Below are 14,625 nucleotides of genomic sequence, written 5' to 3'. Positions count from 1 at the left end.
CCTGGCTGTAAAACAAGAACAAAATTTACTTGTTTTTCTAAAACATTTTGTGATTTTGACTGAAATGCATCAAGTACAAAATATTAATCATGAAATGCAACAGAGAACCTACCTCATAGGCAAACACATTTCCAGTAGTCTTGATGGCCACAATATGGGAATTATTGGTAAATACAGTAAACAGCACTGGACAGTGGTACTTGCCTGATAGAGGGAAAAACCATACATTTCACATGAATACCTGCAACTGCTCTGAAATAGCTAATTTTTCTGATCTCTGTGGATGATATTTACATTAATTTTTAATATAAAGTGCAACTTCAGTAGGTATTCAATGGTGTTTTAATAACATTTTGATTCTCCAGTGACAGAAAAAGTGCTTGAGTAACAGTTAGGAGAGCTATAAAACAAGCAAGGAAAATGCAATTTTGAAATCTATTGCCTTCAATTTCCTAACACAGAACTTTGTCCAACTTGCTTGATATTTATGAAATACCACAATATAATTGTTACTATTGTAATCAAAGATTTATTGATAACATGAACCTTGTATCATGTCCATTGCTCTGTATCACTCTTGTTCACAGGAATAAAACTTTAGCTTAGAGCCCATAGAAAAGTACACAACAGCTGTTGTGCTTGAAGCAGAGGAGAGCATTTTGTATTCAAATGTGGCAGGCAGAGTGCCATTAAATCTGAACACGTTACTCAGTAAGGAACCCAACTTCTGCTCTAATCAAGCTGTGAATTTTCCCAGGAGGGTCAGCATAAATATTAAGCAAGTCACAGCAAGCAAACTGATGGGAGGCAATGTAGGAGGAAAATGAAAAATGTCTGAATAATCTCAGCAGAAAGCAGTTAGAAGAAGATTATTAATACTTGATCGGTTTGCTAGACCTGGAGGTTTGGGTGAGATTTGTGAAATAAGTTGGGCCTATTTAGTTCTTTTCTTCCTAATTACCATTTGAAAATCAAAACCAGCAGGGAGGCCAGAACTGCTCTCAGCACCTGAGGGGACAGGGGAGGCAAACACCTGCAGAGACTGAGCCCTCACTGTGCCACCAGAGGCAGCTCTGCCCCTGCACAGCAAAGCTGAGGACACTTCTGTCAATGCCACCAGGGCTGAAGGAAAGCCACTGCCACAAGGGACTGAAACTCGAGAACTTCAGAAAGGGATTTTTGCAAGTGCCCAACTGATGGATACAGAAACACACTGGTAAAACGTGAGGCCTCATTCCAGCTTTGTACAGAAGAACAAGTCACCCTATCCTCATTCCCAGGAAAAGCTAAACTGCTGAGGGCACACACACGTTGATCTGGATAGAAAGTACTCAACTCATAAGTGATCACCAAACGTGAGAAAGTGCAATGCTTAAGATCACTTATATCACATTTATGTTTGAACAGAGAAGATTCTCCAACCATTCCACGTTACGATTTAGAGAAAAGTTTGCTGACAGACAGAAATGCAACATTTAATTTTTATCTTTTGTTGCATTTTCCCTTGACTGGTTAATGTCACGGAATGAACCTTTTTAAGGAAAAGGCTTCTGAGACTCTATGGCTGTTGTCATTCCACCCCAGCATGTGAGCTGGACTTTAGAGAAAGCACAATCTCATGGTATCTTTCAAAAGCCTTGGCCACTATTGATCAATTTTTAACACCCTGCTCTTGAGACAGATGGAACACAAGGCACAGAAGAAATCCATCAGCTACAGAAAAGAACTTGTAATCTACAGATTTTGGTAAGATAAGGAGACAGACACTCCAGAATTTTATACCCACCTAATCTTAGCCATTTTTATTTCAAAGAAATCATTATCTGCTTTGCAGAAGATGAATTCATCTCCACTCTTCTCTTTTGTTCCTACCATGCTCTCTTAGGAGGCTGATTTTATATCTTGCAAAAAATAAGACTCGAGGCAGCTGTCTTGTGTGCTTCTATTCATAAAATCCCACGTGTTTATTTAAGTCTAATCCCTTTTATAAACAAAAAGCTGTTCAAAACCAAGTGAACAGCAAATATTGCCACAGGCAAGTTGGAAATAAGATAACATTACAGAAATTTCACTTTTTCTGATTCTTTCCTTAAAGTAAACAGTACCTTAGTGCAGTAGCAGATATAGTAAAGTGAAATTGCTGAATAATTTACAGCTCCCCAGTGTAAAGAAAAACAGAAATGGAACTTTGAAGGTAAACATATCACTCACAAGAAGCAATTATTCTACTCAAAAAAAAAAACATGATAGAGAACACAAACTACTTAAGTTCACCATGAGTAAGACAAACCAGAATTTATTAAAGCACTCATTAAGGAAAAAAACCCAACAAAACACCACCACAGAAAATGACTGCACTTACCTTCACTGTTTTTAGCAAAATTCAGCTTTATAAGTGATTTGGCATCTAGTTTCTAAAGAAAATAAAGCATTAAAAAGATTAATCACAACAGAAGGTAACCATGGAAATAAAAGGAAACTCTAACATCACTGTTATGACTTGAAGAGTATATAATTTATTTATAATCTATTGCAGGTTGTCTGAATTATTAGAACCCTGGGAATTCAAGTCACAGACCACAAAAACAAGGCTCAGGGAGCCTGAGAACTGGGATACATTTGTTTACAGGGCTCTATTTGACACAGGACAGGGCTAACCATGGGGAATCAGTTCAAGGAGTTGCACAACTCTCAGCATAGACTGAAAGGGGAGTTGGCATGAAAGGCTAAGAGGCAAAGATCACTGCTACTGATCAGAAGGGACAATTCAGCAGGGACCTCTGATGAAAGTCATAAAGCCAGCAAACCATTCTGGCAATCAAGCTCGGTGCCTTTTCTGAAATAACTGTAATTTTCCTTTTACTCAGGAAACGTGCAGCAGAGCTCACATGACAGCGAGAAACAATAAAGAGAAACAGAGGCACAAGTTCTCTGGAGAGGCACCTGGGGTAACAAAGGGAGTTCCAGGAGGGATTTTCAGCCACTTAACCCCCAGGTAACAATTCCACTGAGCAGGGAACTGAGGTGACAGCCAAGGCTGGGATAATGTTCTCCAGCTCTGGAGAGGACACTCCAAACTAAGCTACTCCTCTTCCACACTTCATCAGAAGCATCTCTGGCATTTCTCTGCTGCCCTCTCTCTGGAAGGGTTTTCTAACATGGGAAGAGCAGGGCTGTGGGGCTGGCAAACATTTCTGGACAATCAGGCTGCTCCTGTCCTGCAGCCTTCCCTAGGACATGGAGGCTGCACACACACCCAAAATAACAGTGAGCCAGGCCCCCAGTCATTCCATGGCACCAGAGTGTGATTTGGGTACATCACTGGCAAGACAGGACACATCACAACCTGGGTGACCTCACCAGCACAGCCCACCAGGACGGTCAGGTGCTGCTTGACTGTGGCACCCAGCTGGAGATGAAACAAGCTGCAAGGCTGAGTCAGGACCGGGACTTCTAAAAAACAGAGCCTTTGATTGTATCAGCTGTCAGAGACAGTTTCACAGCCAAATGGATCCTTAAAAGCCCACACAGCACAGGCCTTTTAAAAGAAACAATTGGTTCTCTTCTCAAAACACGCACCTGAAGAGATTAGGGAGGTTTTTATAACCCAGACAGCTCTTTATAAACAGCTACAAGTGGAGATCTGCCAGCCCTGGTGCCAACACTGCTACTTCAATCATTATGGGGAAAAAAAAACAACAAAGAAAAGTGTGAAACTAAGTTAGTGGGCTTTCTGTGCCTAATCAAAATTCATATTCTTGGTTTACAGAGTACATGTTATGACAGCTGGACTCATTCGTTTATAGGAAGGCGCTTCTCAAATTGCTCTCAACCAACTGGCAGGCTCATTTGCTGCCAGAAAGGTAACCAGCTCTCTAATTTATTAGCAGGAAGAGCAATGAGAGCTAGTAGGAGAAAAAAGAGGCCAGGTTTGGTTATATTTAGTTATGTGATAGAAGACCAGTACCGCTGCTTTTCCTTAAGTGGATTTCAACAAAAACCCCAAACCACTCCAGTATCTGCCCACTGCTGGGGTACAAAGAAGGACAGCAAAGGCAATGGCTGCAAAGGCAACGGCAGTCTGAAATGCCTAAGTGAATGCAGAGCTTTATTTATTTATCTTTTTACAAGAACAAATTTATCAAAGAAGTAGTAGGGGAACTGCAGCGTTGCCAAAATGAACATCTGATCCTGGACAGATCTGTTCAACCTAAACAACTATTAACACAAAGCAGCATCCATCTGTGCACATGTTGTGCAACAGCCCAAAAATTATGTTTCAGAAAAAGCTTCTTCACAAATACAACCACTGCAAAAATTGATAATTGCAAGGTCCTTAAATTATCCTCCTGGCAGATCTGAGCTATGCCCAAAACACATAAGCATCTTTAAAGAAAAATGGAAACAGTTCTGTAAGAAACAGTTTAGCATGATTGAAGATTCAGATTTATACCCTGACAGAAATTTCACAGAAAAGACAGACTAACTGCTGTGCAGACTTTAAAGGTAGCAAAAGCTGCAGTGCACTTTTCATCTGTCACCCTATGATGTATTGTTAGAAGTGCTGTCAAGTCCTTGGACTCTCACTCTGTGCCCAGGGAAATAGTATGGTATTTCAGGTCATATCTTTCCATAATATGGAAAAAGGTTCTTTTTCAGCCTCAGTTACTCATGGTGCATCAGCTGCTTGTGCTGGATCTGCTCCCCACAGAGAGCAGCACTTACACAGTCTTATGTCAACAGTAAATAAAAAACCAGTGATTGTCATACAGGAGTTGAAATACTGCCTGGAGTGAGAACTCTGTAGTGAAGTGCTGTATGAATATTACAAACTTTTATTGCCACAGGCTGGCCTTCTATCAGGCCTCTCTTGAAGAAGTGACCTGGGCTTGTCAACTCACACCCTTGGGAGCAGCTCCTTCAGCTTGCATGGCAAGGTAAGAGAGGGATTTAGGGTTTGTCAAAGAAAATCTTTGGAGCCTCAGAGCAGCAAAACCAGATGATGATGTTCTACAAAGGATTGCTCAGTGTCCAAGACGAGGCTACAGGATCTGGCCACTGCACACAGAGCAGTCACAAAGGAGGGAGTCCACAACCAGGACTGCCAGGAGGTTCAGTTTTGAAACACCTACACATTACACAGGAAAGTGTAAAAGGACAGGATAGAAGCAAACTGTGTAATATCATTTTTTTCCTCTCAAGTTCTTCATTTCACATGAAAACAGGATTATCTTGCATGTGGGTGAATCTCCTTTTATTTATTCTCCATCAAAAGTCAAAGCTTTCCGAGCACCATCACACAGTTTGTTGCCATGGCAATGACCGTTATGCCACAAATGGGCGCCGATCTTCACAGGAAGAGACAGCAGGAGTGAATGAATCCTAAAATGAGTTAAAGTACTTGTTTTCATGTATTTTTTATTATTAATAATCCTTAAGAGAGAACAAATATTGCATACATAGCTCAAGTTCAAAACTATTTTCAACCTCAGTTTCCCTGACACACACCCACCATCCAGTTTCAGCTACGCTCCAGTTAAAAAAGCAAGAGGAAAAAAAGTGTTTATTAAAAACACTTGATCTAATTAAATTCTAAATTCCTAATAACAATGAAAAGGCCACAAGCATCTGCCACTTCCCTTAAGCAGAAATAAGAGCCGCATATTCCCTTCTAAAAATATTTTATGCAGAAATACTGGAAAGCAGACGCATTTCATGGCACGTAGTGCCAGCTGCTCCACAGCAAGGAAGGGCTAAAAAAAAAACAAACGCAAACCCGTGCGAGCTCTTTTCTCAGCTGACTCCTCTCTCACAGGCACACTTCCACAGAGGCAGCCAAGGCTACTTTTGGCCATGACCTACTTTCCTGCGGCAGCGAGCGGCCCCAGCGCCCGCGCGCTCCGGTGTCAGCTGACGGCGCTGGCTCTGCGGGATCCCAAAGGGCAGCAGCCTCCACTGCCAGCCAGGCTGGGTGATGGACGAGCCACGGGGGTCAGTGGGGCACTGTGGCAGCTCCGGATGGAACACGCCCATTGCTCCCAATTAAATCATTCTCTGCCATGGCTGCCTGTCTCATGCAGATATGACCTACAATCCCCACGCAGCAATTAGTTACACTCGCTGAATCCCTTTGGTCTGGGGCTGCACGTTCTTCTTGCTAATAAGGTTCTGACCCTGCTGGATATGCACCAGCCCAAAAAGCAATCAAAGAGGGCTCCACTGATTCTCTATCCACACATGGGCAGAGCTGGTGACATGAGCACAGGCTGTGTTTAGAAAAGACAGACCTCCCCACCCTACCAACAGCAACTGAGTAAGTGTTCAAATGTTCAGCACTTGGGGATTGGACCCCCTGAGCAGACACACTGAATGGCCTCTGTCAGGGACACACAAAAATCCAGGGAAGCTGGTATTGGGGTTCTGTGGCCAGGTTTTGGTAGTGGGGGGCTACAGGGGTGGCTTCTGTGAGAAGCTGCTGTTAGGTTCCACTGTGTTCAGCCAGCTCTAGGATGGACAATCAGAAATGGTGCTAAGGCAGCTGGGATAACCTATCCAGGAAGAAAATCTCTCCTGGCCCTTATCTCAACCAATGAACCCCCAGTGACATTTTCTCTCCTCTGTCCAGTTGTGGAGGGCAGTGAGAGAGGGGCTCTGATAGTGCCTGGGGTCCAGCCAGGACCAACACACTACACAGGGAAAAATGAATGTGTCACATCTGAACTGGCTGATAACATGAGGTCAAAAACCATTCAGAGCTGGCATGGCCATTTGATGGTTTTTCATCCCACCAAAACAAGAAACACAGAGTTACCTCAAGCAGAAAAGAAAGCCAGAACAAATACTAATATTGAAATGCAGTGTTGCCTACCAAGTACCAAACTTAGCTTAGCAACAGCAAATGAATTTTGTATTACATTCCTTGTTCCTTTAAAGATGAGACTTTACATACAGCTTCCCATTTTAAGAAGCCCCCTTACAATTTTCCTTGCTATAAAATCTCCCCAAGAAAGCGGGGCATGAGTTCAATGAATAGTACTGGAATAACTCCATGTGTAATGTTACTTATTTCAGATTTTGTAAATGGATTTAAGATGATAAAGGGCATTGGAAATCCTCAAGCCTACACATTAGGGTTTGTAACTGGAAACAGCAGCACTGTTTTAACAAAATAAGCCTTTTTATTACAATCCATGAAAAATTTGGGGTCAGCAGCCAAGAGGCCAGAACAGTCTCACAATTCCAGGTATTATTTCTATGTTTAATTCAACAACAAAAATGCTCAATATTTATCACAGCTGCCTACCTAATGCTAAAAAGATACCCTCAATTCACATTCTTGGATGAAGCTGCTGTTTAACTGCAGTCTTCATGTACTGCTGAGCTAGATTGGAAATGGACACAGAAGATCCTTCATTGCACATTTCTAGACCACTGTATTTACATATTTAAAAGTTAATTAAACTGACACCATATGGTCACCAAAGCCTTGTCCAGAGAACCATAAAGATATGCTTGATAACACACATGGTTCACAGATACCAGCAATAATGCTGCTCTATCAAAGAGCACATTAACAGAAATTACCATGAGAAAAAGACATGTAGCTGCACTGCAAGTTCAAACCTGCAGTCCTAATGCAGTCAAAAGTCTACCAATCCAGAGATCCACAGCCAAATACAGCACAGTTCAAGGAAAATAAAGCTTTGCAGAAGCACCAAAAATCTAGTCTCCAATTTTAGTGAAAAACAGGCAAGTAAAGATCTGTGGGAAACCTCATGCTGCATCTCATTTAAGGCTAGAGCGCTTCACAGCTGCTAGTTTTTCAAGTGTCACAGTCACAAAATCCCATCCAATGTGCACACTTACACCAAAACACAGAGAAGGAAAAGGAGAGACCATCTGTTCAGTCTGTAAAACCTAGATGTAAATACTTTTTTGCTGTAAGGGACATAACGCATTAGAAATAATGGCAGACACGTTTATCTGCCTGTGCCCAGAGGTGAGTTACTGGATCAAACACTGCCCATCACCACCAGAGCCAGCAAGGTGTGAAGGAGGAACAGCAGCTTGGCCAGTGACTCATGACACTGGAGGGTTTTAAATGTCTTTTTTTGATAAAGCACTTGAACAGTAAGTAGAAGCAAATCTCATCTTCTTTACCCTCACTGTTTTGCAAAGATACAGGGAATTGAAAAATAAATCCCCTTTTTAGGACAGATAAAGGCTAACTCTTAGTAGTGCTGGGTGCACTACTGTAAAACACACAACTCTGGAAAAGAAAGAACCAGCTATCCACACAAAGGAGAGAGGGAAAGTTTCAGAAAACTCAACAAAAGAAGGAGTTATCTGTCAGAACATAACTCTGGGATTTTCATCCCCTTGATCACCCCTGTGCTTTATGACCATTTCATTATGCCACGTGACTTTGTGGTCATTCCTCAGGGCAGAAACCATGTCCTCATATGTTTCTATCCAGGGGCCTTGAAAATTTATGGTCACTAGTCAAATATTAACTCATTTAGACTGTTGACTAAAAGCTAATAATTTCTGAGGCCAATGAGGTAAGACGACACGGCTCAGTTGCTGCATATTGAAGAGTTCAGCTCGTTCAAAGTGGATTCTGGGCATTTGAGCAGCAGCCTGTGTCTGCTGCCCCAGACAAAAATGCACCTGGAGAGAGATGCTTAATGACAACAGCTGTAACCACCCGTGTCTGAAAGGAGTCTGCTACTGCCCACAGAAATACAGGCAGCAACATTTAACTGGAAACAACAAAACAAAGAGAAAAGGAAGAGCTACTGCTCATCCTGGCTAACTGTACCCGCTTCTGAAATGACCCAGACCACCAAAAGAAAATGCAACAAATTCTCATTTTCTCAAAGCACCCTTCCTGTCTCAACACATACACACTGAAATGGTTTTTGGTTTTACACTATCATGTGTAATATATCAGATATTATCAAAGTACTTCAGGAAGAGATTAGAAAATATTCCCACCACTGTACCAGGCATTCACACAGCATTTACTGTGTATGATTAAGATTAAGTCTGTTCAAAGAAGATATATTAAAATTTAACAGATGTGGAGGAGAACCATGACCATGTAGGGTATGGAGAACTTAAAGGCATGAAGAACATCTGAGAGGAAAATACAAGTCTCAACAACAGAATGTCAAGAAAGCATTAAATTCTGCCGTGCGAAACACACAGCTGTAAACACTAACAGAGAGAAGCACAATTCTGGCACCAACACAAACGAGACTAAGCTGGTCAAACCCAAAATTTACAGAAGATACGTATCAGATGAAAAACCATCAGCAAAAACTCTCAGCAGCCATAGCAGGCAAAAAGCAAACACTGGTTCAAGACAGAGCACGCAGTTTGCAAAGCAGACTGAGAGAGGCAAAGACCTCAGACAGTCTCCCAGTTTTCTGCTCCTGATCATTTCACTCGTCTTTCTGCAGTACATGAAAACCAAGATGGATTTGTCTGAATCATTTTTCAACAACAAAGCTTCCCTTGGCTTTATTTCTGTAAGCTTTGTTCTCTGTTCTGTAATAAGCTATTACTCACCCAGAACAAAACTGTATTTCCACCCCTCACTGAAACTTTTCTTACAAATAAACAAGGAAAAAAAACTCATTTCAAATATATAGGGAAAATATGCTAAGTTAAATAAAAGGCAAAAAAAGGGGGCAATTGACATTTAAACTTCTGCAATATCTGAAGACCTGAGTTGCATCAGACACATTAAGAAATATACTTTGAATTTCAAAGCTGAAGATGTGCCGACTTCTTCTGACATGTATATGAAAGGAGTTCTCTAGAGAAAAATTAAAATTCTCATTTATACATCACTCACATTACATCCAAATGAGACCTAAAGTTACCAATCCACCTAAATGATCATTTCCAAAGCCCCAAGGAAAAAACACAGCAGACTACTTGGATTTCAGGTGCTGTGCTCTGCTGTTGAGGAAAAAACAATGTGAGAGGGATATGACTCACTCCTGAGCTCTACATAATGAAAATTACCTCAACTGGTCAAACTATTTAGCTCTTAATTAGACAGTCCCAGACTCTAGATATGGAAAACTGATGTGGACACAGCCTGCCTGTGGAAGTCTCCACAGCATTTTCCTGCTGGTATTTTGTACCCAGACAAAAGATGAAAATGCTCAAATAAGCACAATCTCTTTGGAAACAGTAAATGAAGAAAATTTCTCAAGACAAAAAAGATGAGAAAGCACAAGGAAAATCTGACTCCTGCCTCAATGTGCCATTTTTAGATGATCATCAGAATCACGGGGTAACATTACCAGCAGGTTACAGAAAGGTCTCAACAAACACTCTGAAAATGCATCCCACTGCACATTATCTATGGCTATTGCATTCTCCTGACAGTGTACACTGCTACACTGCCCTGAAAGAGGGCACCTTCAAACCACAGGGTTTTGGCTAATGACATCCATTATTTGCTGCTCATTATCTAGAAACACACCTGGAACAACACAATTAAAGCAGCAATCTGCAGTAAATTACCTCACAGACCATATGAACTGAGTTAAAAGCCACTGTCGCTGTTGATTTAGCCATTAGGGTCACATGAAATTGGAACTTCTCCTCCCAGGTGAGGCCTGAGATTGGTTCCACTTGACTCAGGGTTGGATGAGTTTTGTCTGTGACTGAGATCTCCACACCTCTGACTCAGTCATGTGTGAAGCTCATTCAGCCCACTTTCAGGAATCCATTCCTAAAACACAGGGACCCTGCACTGGTTATGTGACAGAGCTGGAAAGCAATTTGTAGTGAAACATAAAGTCCTGGCTAGAACCTAAACTGTAGTTTAGTACCTGCTCCTGCTTGGTATTTCCCACATTGCTCACACACTACAGTTTCTTTATTCAGAATATTGCAAAAGTAGAAAAAAATACCTAAGCCCTGTTTCTCATTGTGTTCACTCCCCAGGTGAGGAAACAATTATCAATGTTTTCTATTTCTATCTCTATGCTTTCAAAATACAAACATGGCAAAAACACTTCTATGTTTAAGGAGTTTCACCTTTGCTCCAATTTCTGCATCCTTTTTAGACAGGATTTCCCTTACTTAGATAGCCAAAGACTTTTTTAGTGCATTAAAAAAAAACAAAAAAACAACATTGCAAGGTTGTTTGTTCATTTTTAAAGTTTACTGTTTTTAACAAATCAAGTTTACTGTTTTTAACAAATCAACAGTAAAAGAAGTAATTTTTTCATATCCTCTTCATTAAACCAGGTCAGCAAGCTTCACTGCAAAACTGATTTCTATGGGATCTATGAAACTCACTGAAATCTACTTGATCAAATTGAAAAGAAATAATGATTTCAACAACAAAATGAAGTAACCATAGCCATCAGCATTTGGAAGATAAATTTACTTAAGGAATGTATTTGAGAATGCTTTTCCAAGTTTTGAAATAACAGATGTAGTTGCAATTTTTTTCTTTTGTGGGTAAGGAGTTACAGGTTTTGAAAGTGCCTGTAATTATTGTGGCAAGCATCATCTTACCGACCTTACTTCAAACAAATGATTGAAAGAAGGGCACTGTTTACATTCCTGGTGAGCAGTGCTGGAGGGAGGAGGTGCCCACTGCAGGTACAAGCTCTCTGGTGCTCCCAAAGCCTGCCCCAGACAGGCTTGCTGCAGGAGCCAGGCACCTGTACTGCCACTATTTGATCATGTTAGTCATAATTTCACCCCAAGTCAGCTTTATTTGGTAAATACAGGATTAAAGGGTGTGGGAGAAAAACGGCAAATATTTATATTGTACACAGAGCAAAGCCCTGTGTCCAGCTCTCTCTTTTTAAAAGGCAGATGTCTCACTGGGAAAAGTCAGGGATTTTTAGCCTTCTGACTCCAAAGCTGGTTCTCATTTTCCATGTCAGTGGCTCTGCCTTCTATTACTTCATCATATGCACCAGACTCCTCTTTATGGTTATCTTCAGAGGCAGACCAAGCAAAAGGCTTTTCTAACATGTAGAAAACACTAATAAAAAATTTCCTTCTTAACATAGTGAGAAGCTAAAACCTTGTGATGCTTAAGAAAATACCCTCTCTGGCCTGCAGGTCTGGATCCCAACCTTGCACAAGACAGGGCACAACACAAATTCTGCTCTGCCTCATTCAGACCACAAATGGGACTCTCAGTCTCATAAATCCACCACACAGCATCTTCAGGTCTCCCAACCTGACTCATAGGCCAGGCTAAATTAGCTGGACTGAGTCAAATTAACTGGCTTTCCAGTGCCAAAAGAGTTAAATTCCCAGAGAAAAGGAGGAACCAAGGACAAAGACAGTAACTACTTCTAAGCCAAGGGAACAGAGATATTTGCCCAAGGTTACAGGGGCTGAAAGTACAGCCACAACAATCTGGCCTGCCCACACACAGTCAGAATGTCACTGAACCAGAGTGGAAAAAATAGCTATTGACATCAGACACATTACAATGAACAGGAGGAAAAATAGCTCAGCCCACATAGAACATATCCATGCAACCAAGAAAACCAATTTTCCTTGAAATTCCTGTCAAAAGGCATGCTGATCTATCATCTGTTCATGCTTGAGATTCCAAGCAAGCAGACATGCTCTGGCCAATCTCACTCTTGAAACAGGTACCCTGAGCCCAGCTGGCTGCCTCGTGGGGCCGTGCTGGTCAGGCTGTCAGAACGTCACTACATGAAACCTCCTGGCAAGCCTGCAACTCTCTGCAAGCCCAAGAAGCCAAAGTGCTGCTGTCAGTAAAAAGGAATGAGCTAACTATCACTTTCCACTTTCTTTTATGCAATTTTAGTGTAAGGATAAGCCAGGGCAGTGTCCTGACAAAGCTGACAGAAAAAGTAAGTGAGACAATGCCAACTGACAGACTCTAGTTCAGCTGTGAGAAATGCACTGCTTCTTCCAAAATTATTGGTGTAGCAGCAAAACAAGCATTTTTTACCACAATGCATTGTTAAAAAGGGAGGAGGGGAATAAATCTGAAGTTATTTTCTAGAATAGCTTATGGTAAATTCTAGACAAAGGTCAACAGTGATTTGCATTGCAGCATTTCTTGAAAAACAAAGGCTGGTCCAATACTTTAGGATTCAGAAGAATCAGAGAAGTCCCTGGTAGATCAGGTCACATACATCCAATTAATAAAAGACTAGCACAGTCCTACCCCCTGGAGCACAGCAGAGATAAATATCTTAATGAGTGCAGGGCTCTCCAGTTCTCCACTGAGGGCTCCACTTCAGAAACAAGGCAGCTCGACAGAGCTAGTGAGTGCCAGGAGTGCACCATTAACCCCCATTTCCAAGTATCTACTGACTTCTCTAAAGCATCTGTCCTACAGCAAACCACAATCAGAGAAGTACAAGCCACAAAGGGTTTCATGACTATTTTTTACTTCAAGACAAATAAATGCAAAATTTCTGCAGAGCCTCATCACCAACCTGTGCAAAGCAACTCCATAAGTTAGTGTACACAAAACAGCATTGCAGCTCATCTGGCTCAATTCCTTTCTAAATAAACCCAGAGTCCTGAGATTCTCCAAGTCACCAATTCATTACAGAAGATACTTTCTGGTTTCCATGGACAAGGTGCACAGGGAACACAGGGTGCACACACAGTGACAGATTCAACAAAGGACAGAACAGTCCAGAACTGCACAAGCTCAATTCACTGACTTCCTCTGCCCCTACCCAGTACTCCTATCCCATTTCTGCCCAATGCCACCCCACTCTTCCAAAAACCTGAGATACCCCTCTGGGAAACAAAGTCTAAATCACAATCCTTCTTTCAACCCCACTTTTCAACTGAAGAGCTCCACAGAGCTGAATTAGCGGGGCTGTATGCTATTCTGGAGAACAAGTGTCCTCTTTTTCTTCCATCTCATCTGGAACATCTTGGTCCTGTGGAGGAGAGAGCTGTACAGCACCAGCCCACCACAGAACAAGAGGGGGAAGAAAGGGCTCCCCAGACAGTGACACAGAGCAAAAGGAAGAAGCACAAGTCTGGTAAACTAACAGGCCTCAAGGCCTGACTTCATTTAAGTATTTATGGTTCACCAAATATATTGTGCACAGTCTCCCTCTCTCCCCGTTACACAACACAGTCAGGCACATTACACTTATTGCTTAGCATCTACTTGAACAATTTTAAACCACATCATGGTTCACAGTCTGCAATGAGCTGCTCTGAGTGAAAGAAACTGATCAGGTAACACCCCAAAACTCCCAACCAACGCAGAGAGCAGCAAGGTGGTGAGAGGCTGGCAGAAACAAAAGAAATAGCTGTAATTTCATTCCTTCTCAACACACACTGGCCTCTACATGTGTGAAGAAAGACCTTCAATCACCTCACCATTGCACAGACACACCTGAAGGAAGATATTCAGGCTGTTGGTGTTTAGAGTTTGGAATGTTACACCTGTATTTGGCTTTTCCTCGTATCTGTGTGACGGGAAAATCTTTAATCGAACACAAGATCTCTCAGAAGGAATCTCAGCCCAGAGGCAGCGGCAAACCTCCCCAACCCTGGGCAAGGGCTGCCACCCAGTGCCTACAAAGGTAACTGCACGCACTGAAAGGGGAAACCTCAGTTGCTCAA

General features: G+C 41.8%; 1 protein-coding gene across 2 annotated transcripts in view; it reads right to left on the bottom strand.

The window, feature by feature from the left end:
- PPIL2 (peptidylprolyl isomerase like 2) overlaps window positions 1–14,625 on the bottom strand; it is a 68,101-nt gene that overhangs the window by 51,148 nt on the left and 2,328 nt on the right. For both annotated transcript variants that reach the window (XM_064726901.1, XM_064726902.1), the window contains exons 6-7: window positions 2,363–2,414; window positions 113–204 (exon numbers count right to left, since the gene is read on the bottom strand). In XM_064726901.1, the coding sequence (XP_064582971.1) occupies window positions 113–204; window positions 2,363–2,414 (144 nt within the window). The remainder of the gene's footprint in view (window positions 1–112; window positions 205–2,362; window positions 2,415–14,625) is intronic.

The sequence above is a fragment of the Zonotrichia leucophrys genome, chromosome 15 (assembly GCF_028769735.1).
Source record: "Zonotrichia leucophrys gambelii isolate GWCS_2022_RI chromosome 15, RI_Zleu_2.0, whole genome shotgun sequence".
Taxonomy (NCBI): Eukaryota; Metazoa; Chordata; class Aves; order Passeriformes; family Passerellidae; genus Zonotrichia; species Zonotrichia leucophrys.
This window is presented reverse-complemented; position numbering and strand designations above follow the sequence as displayed.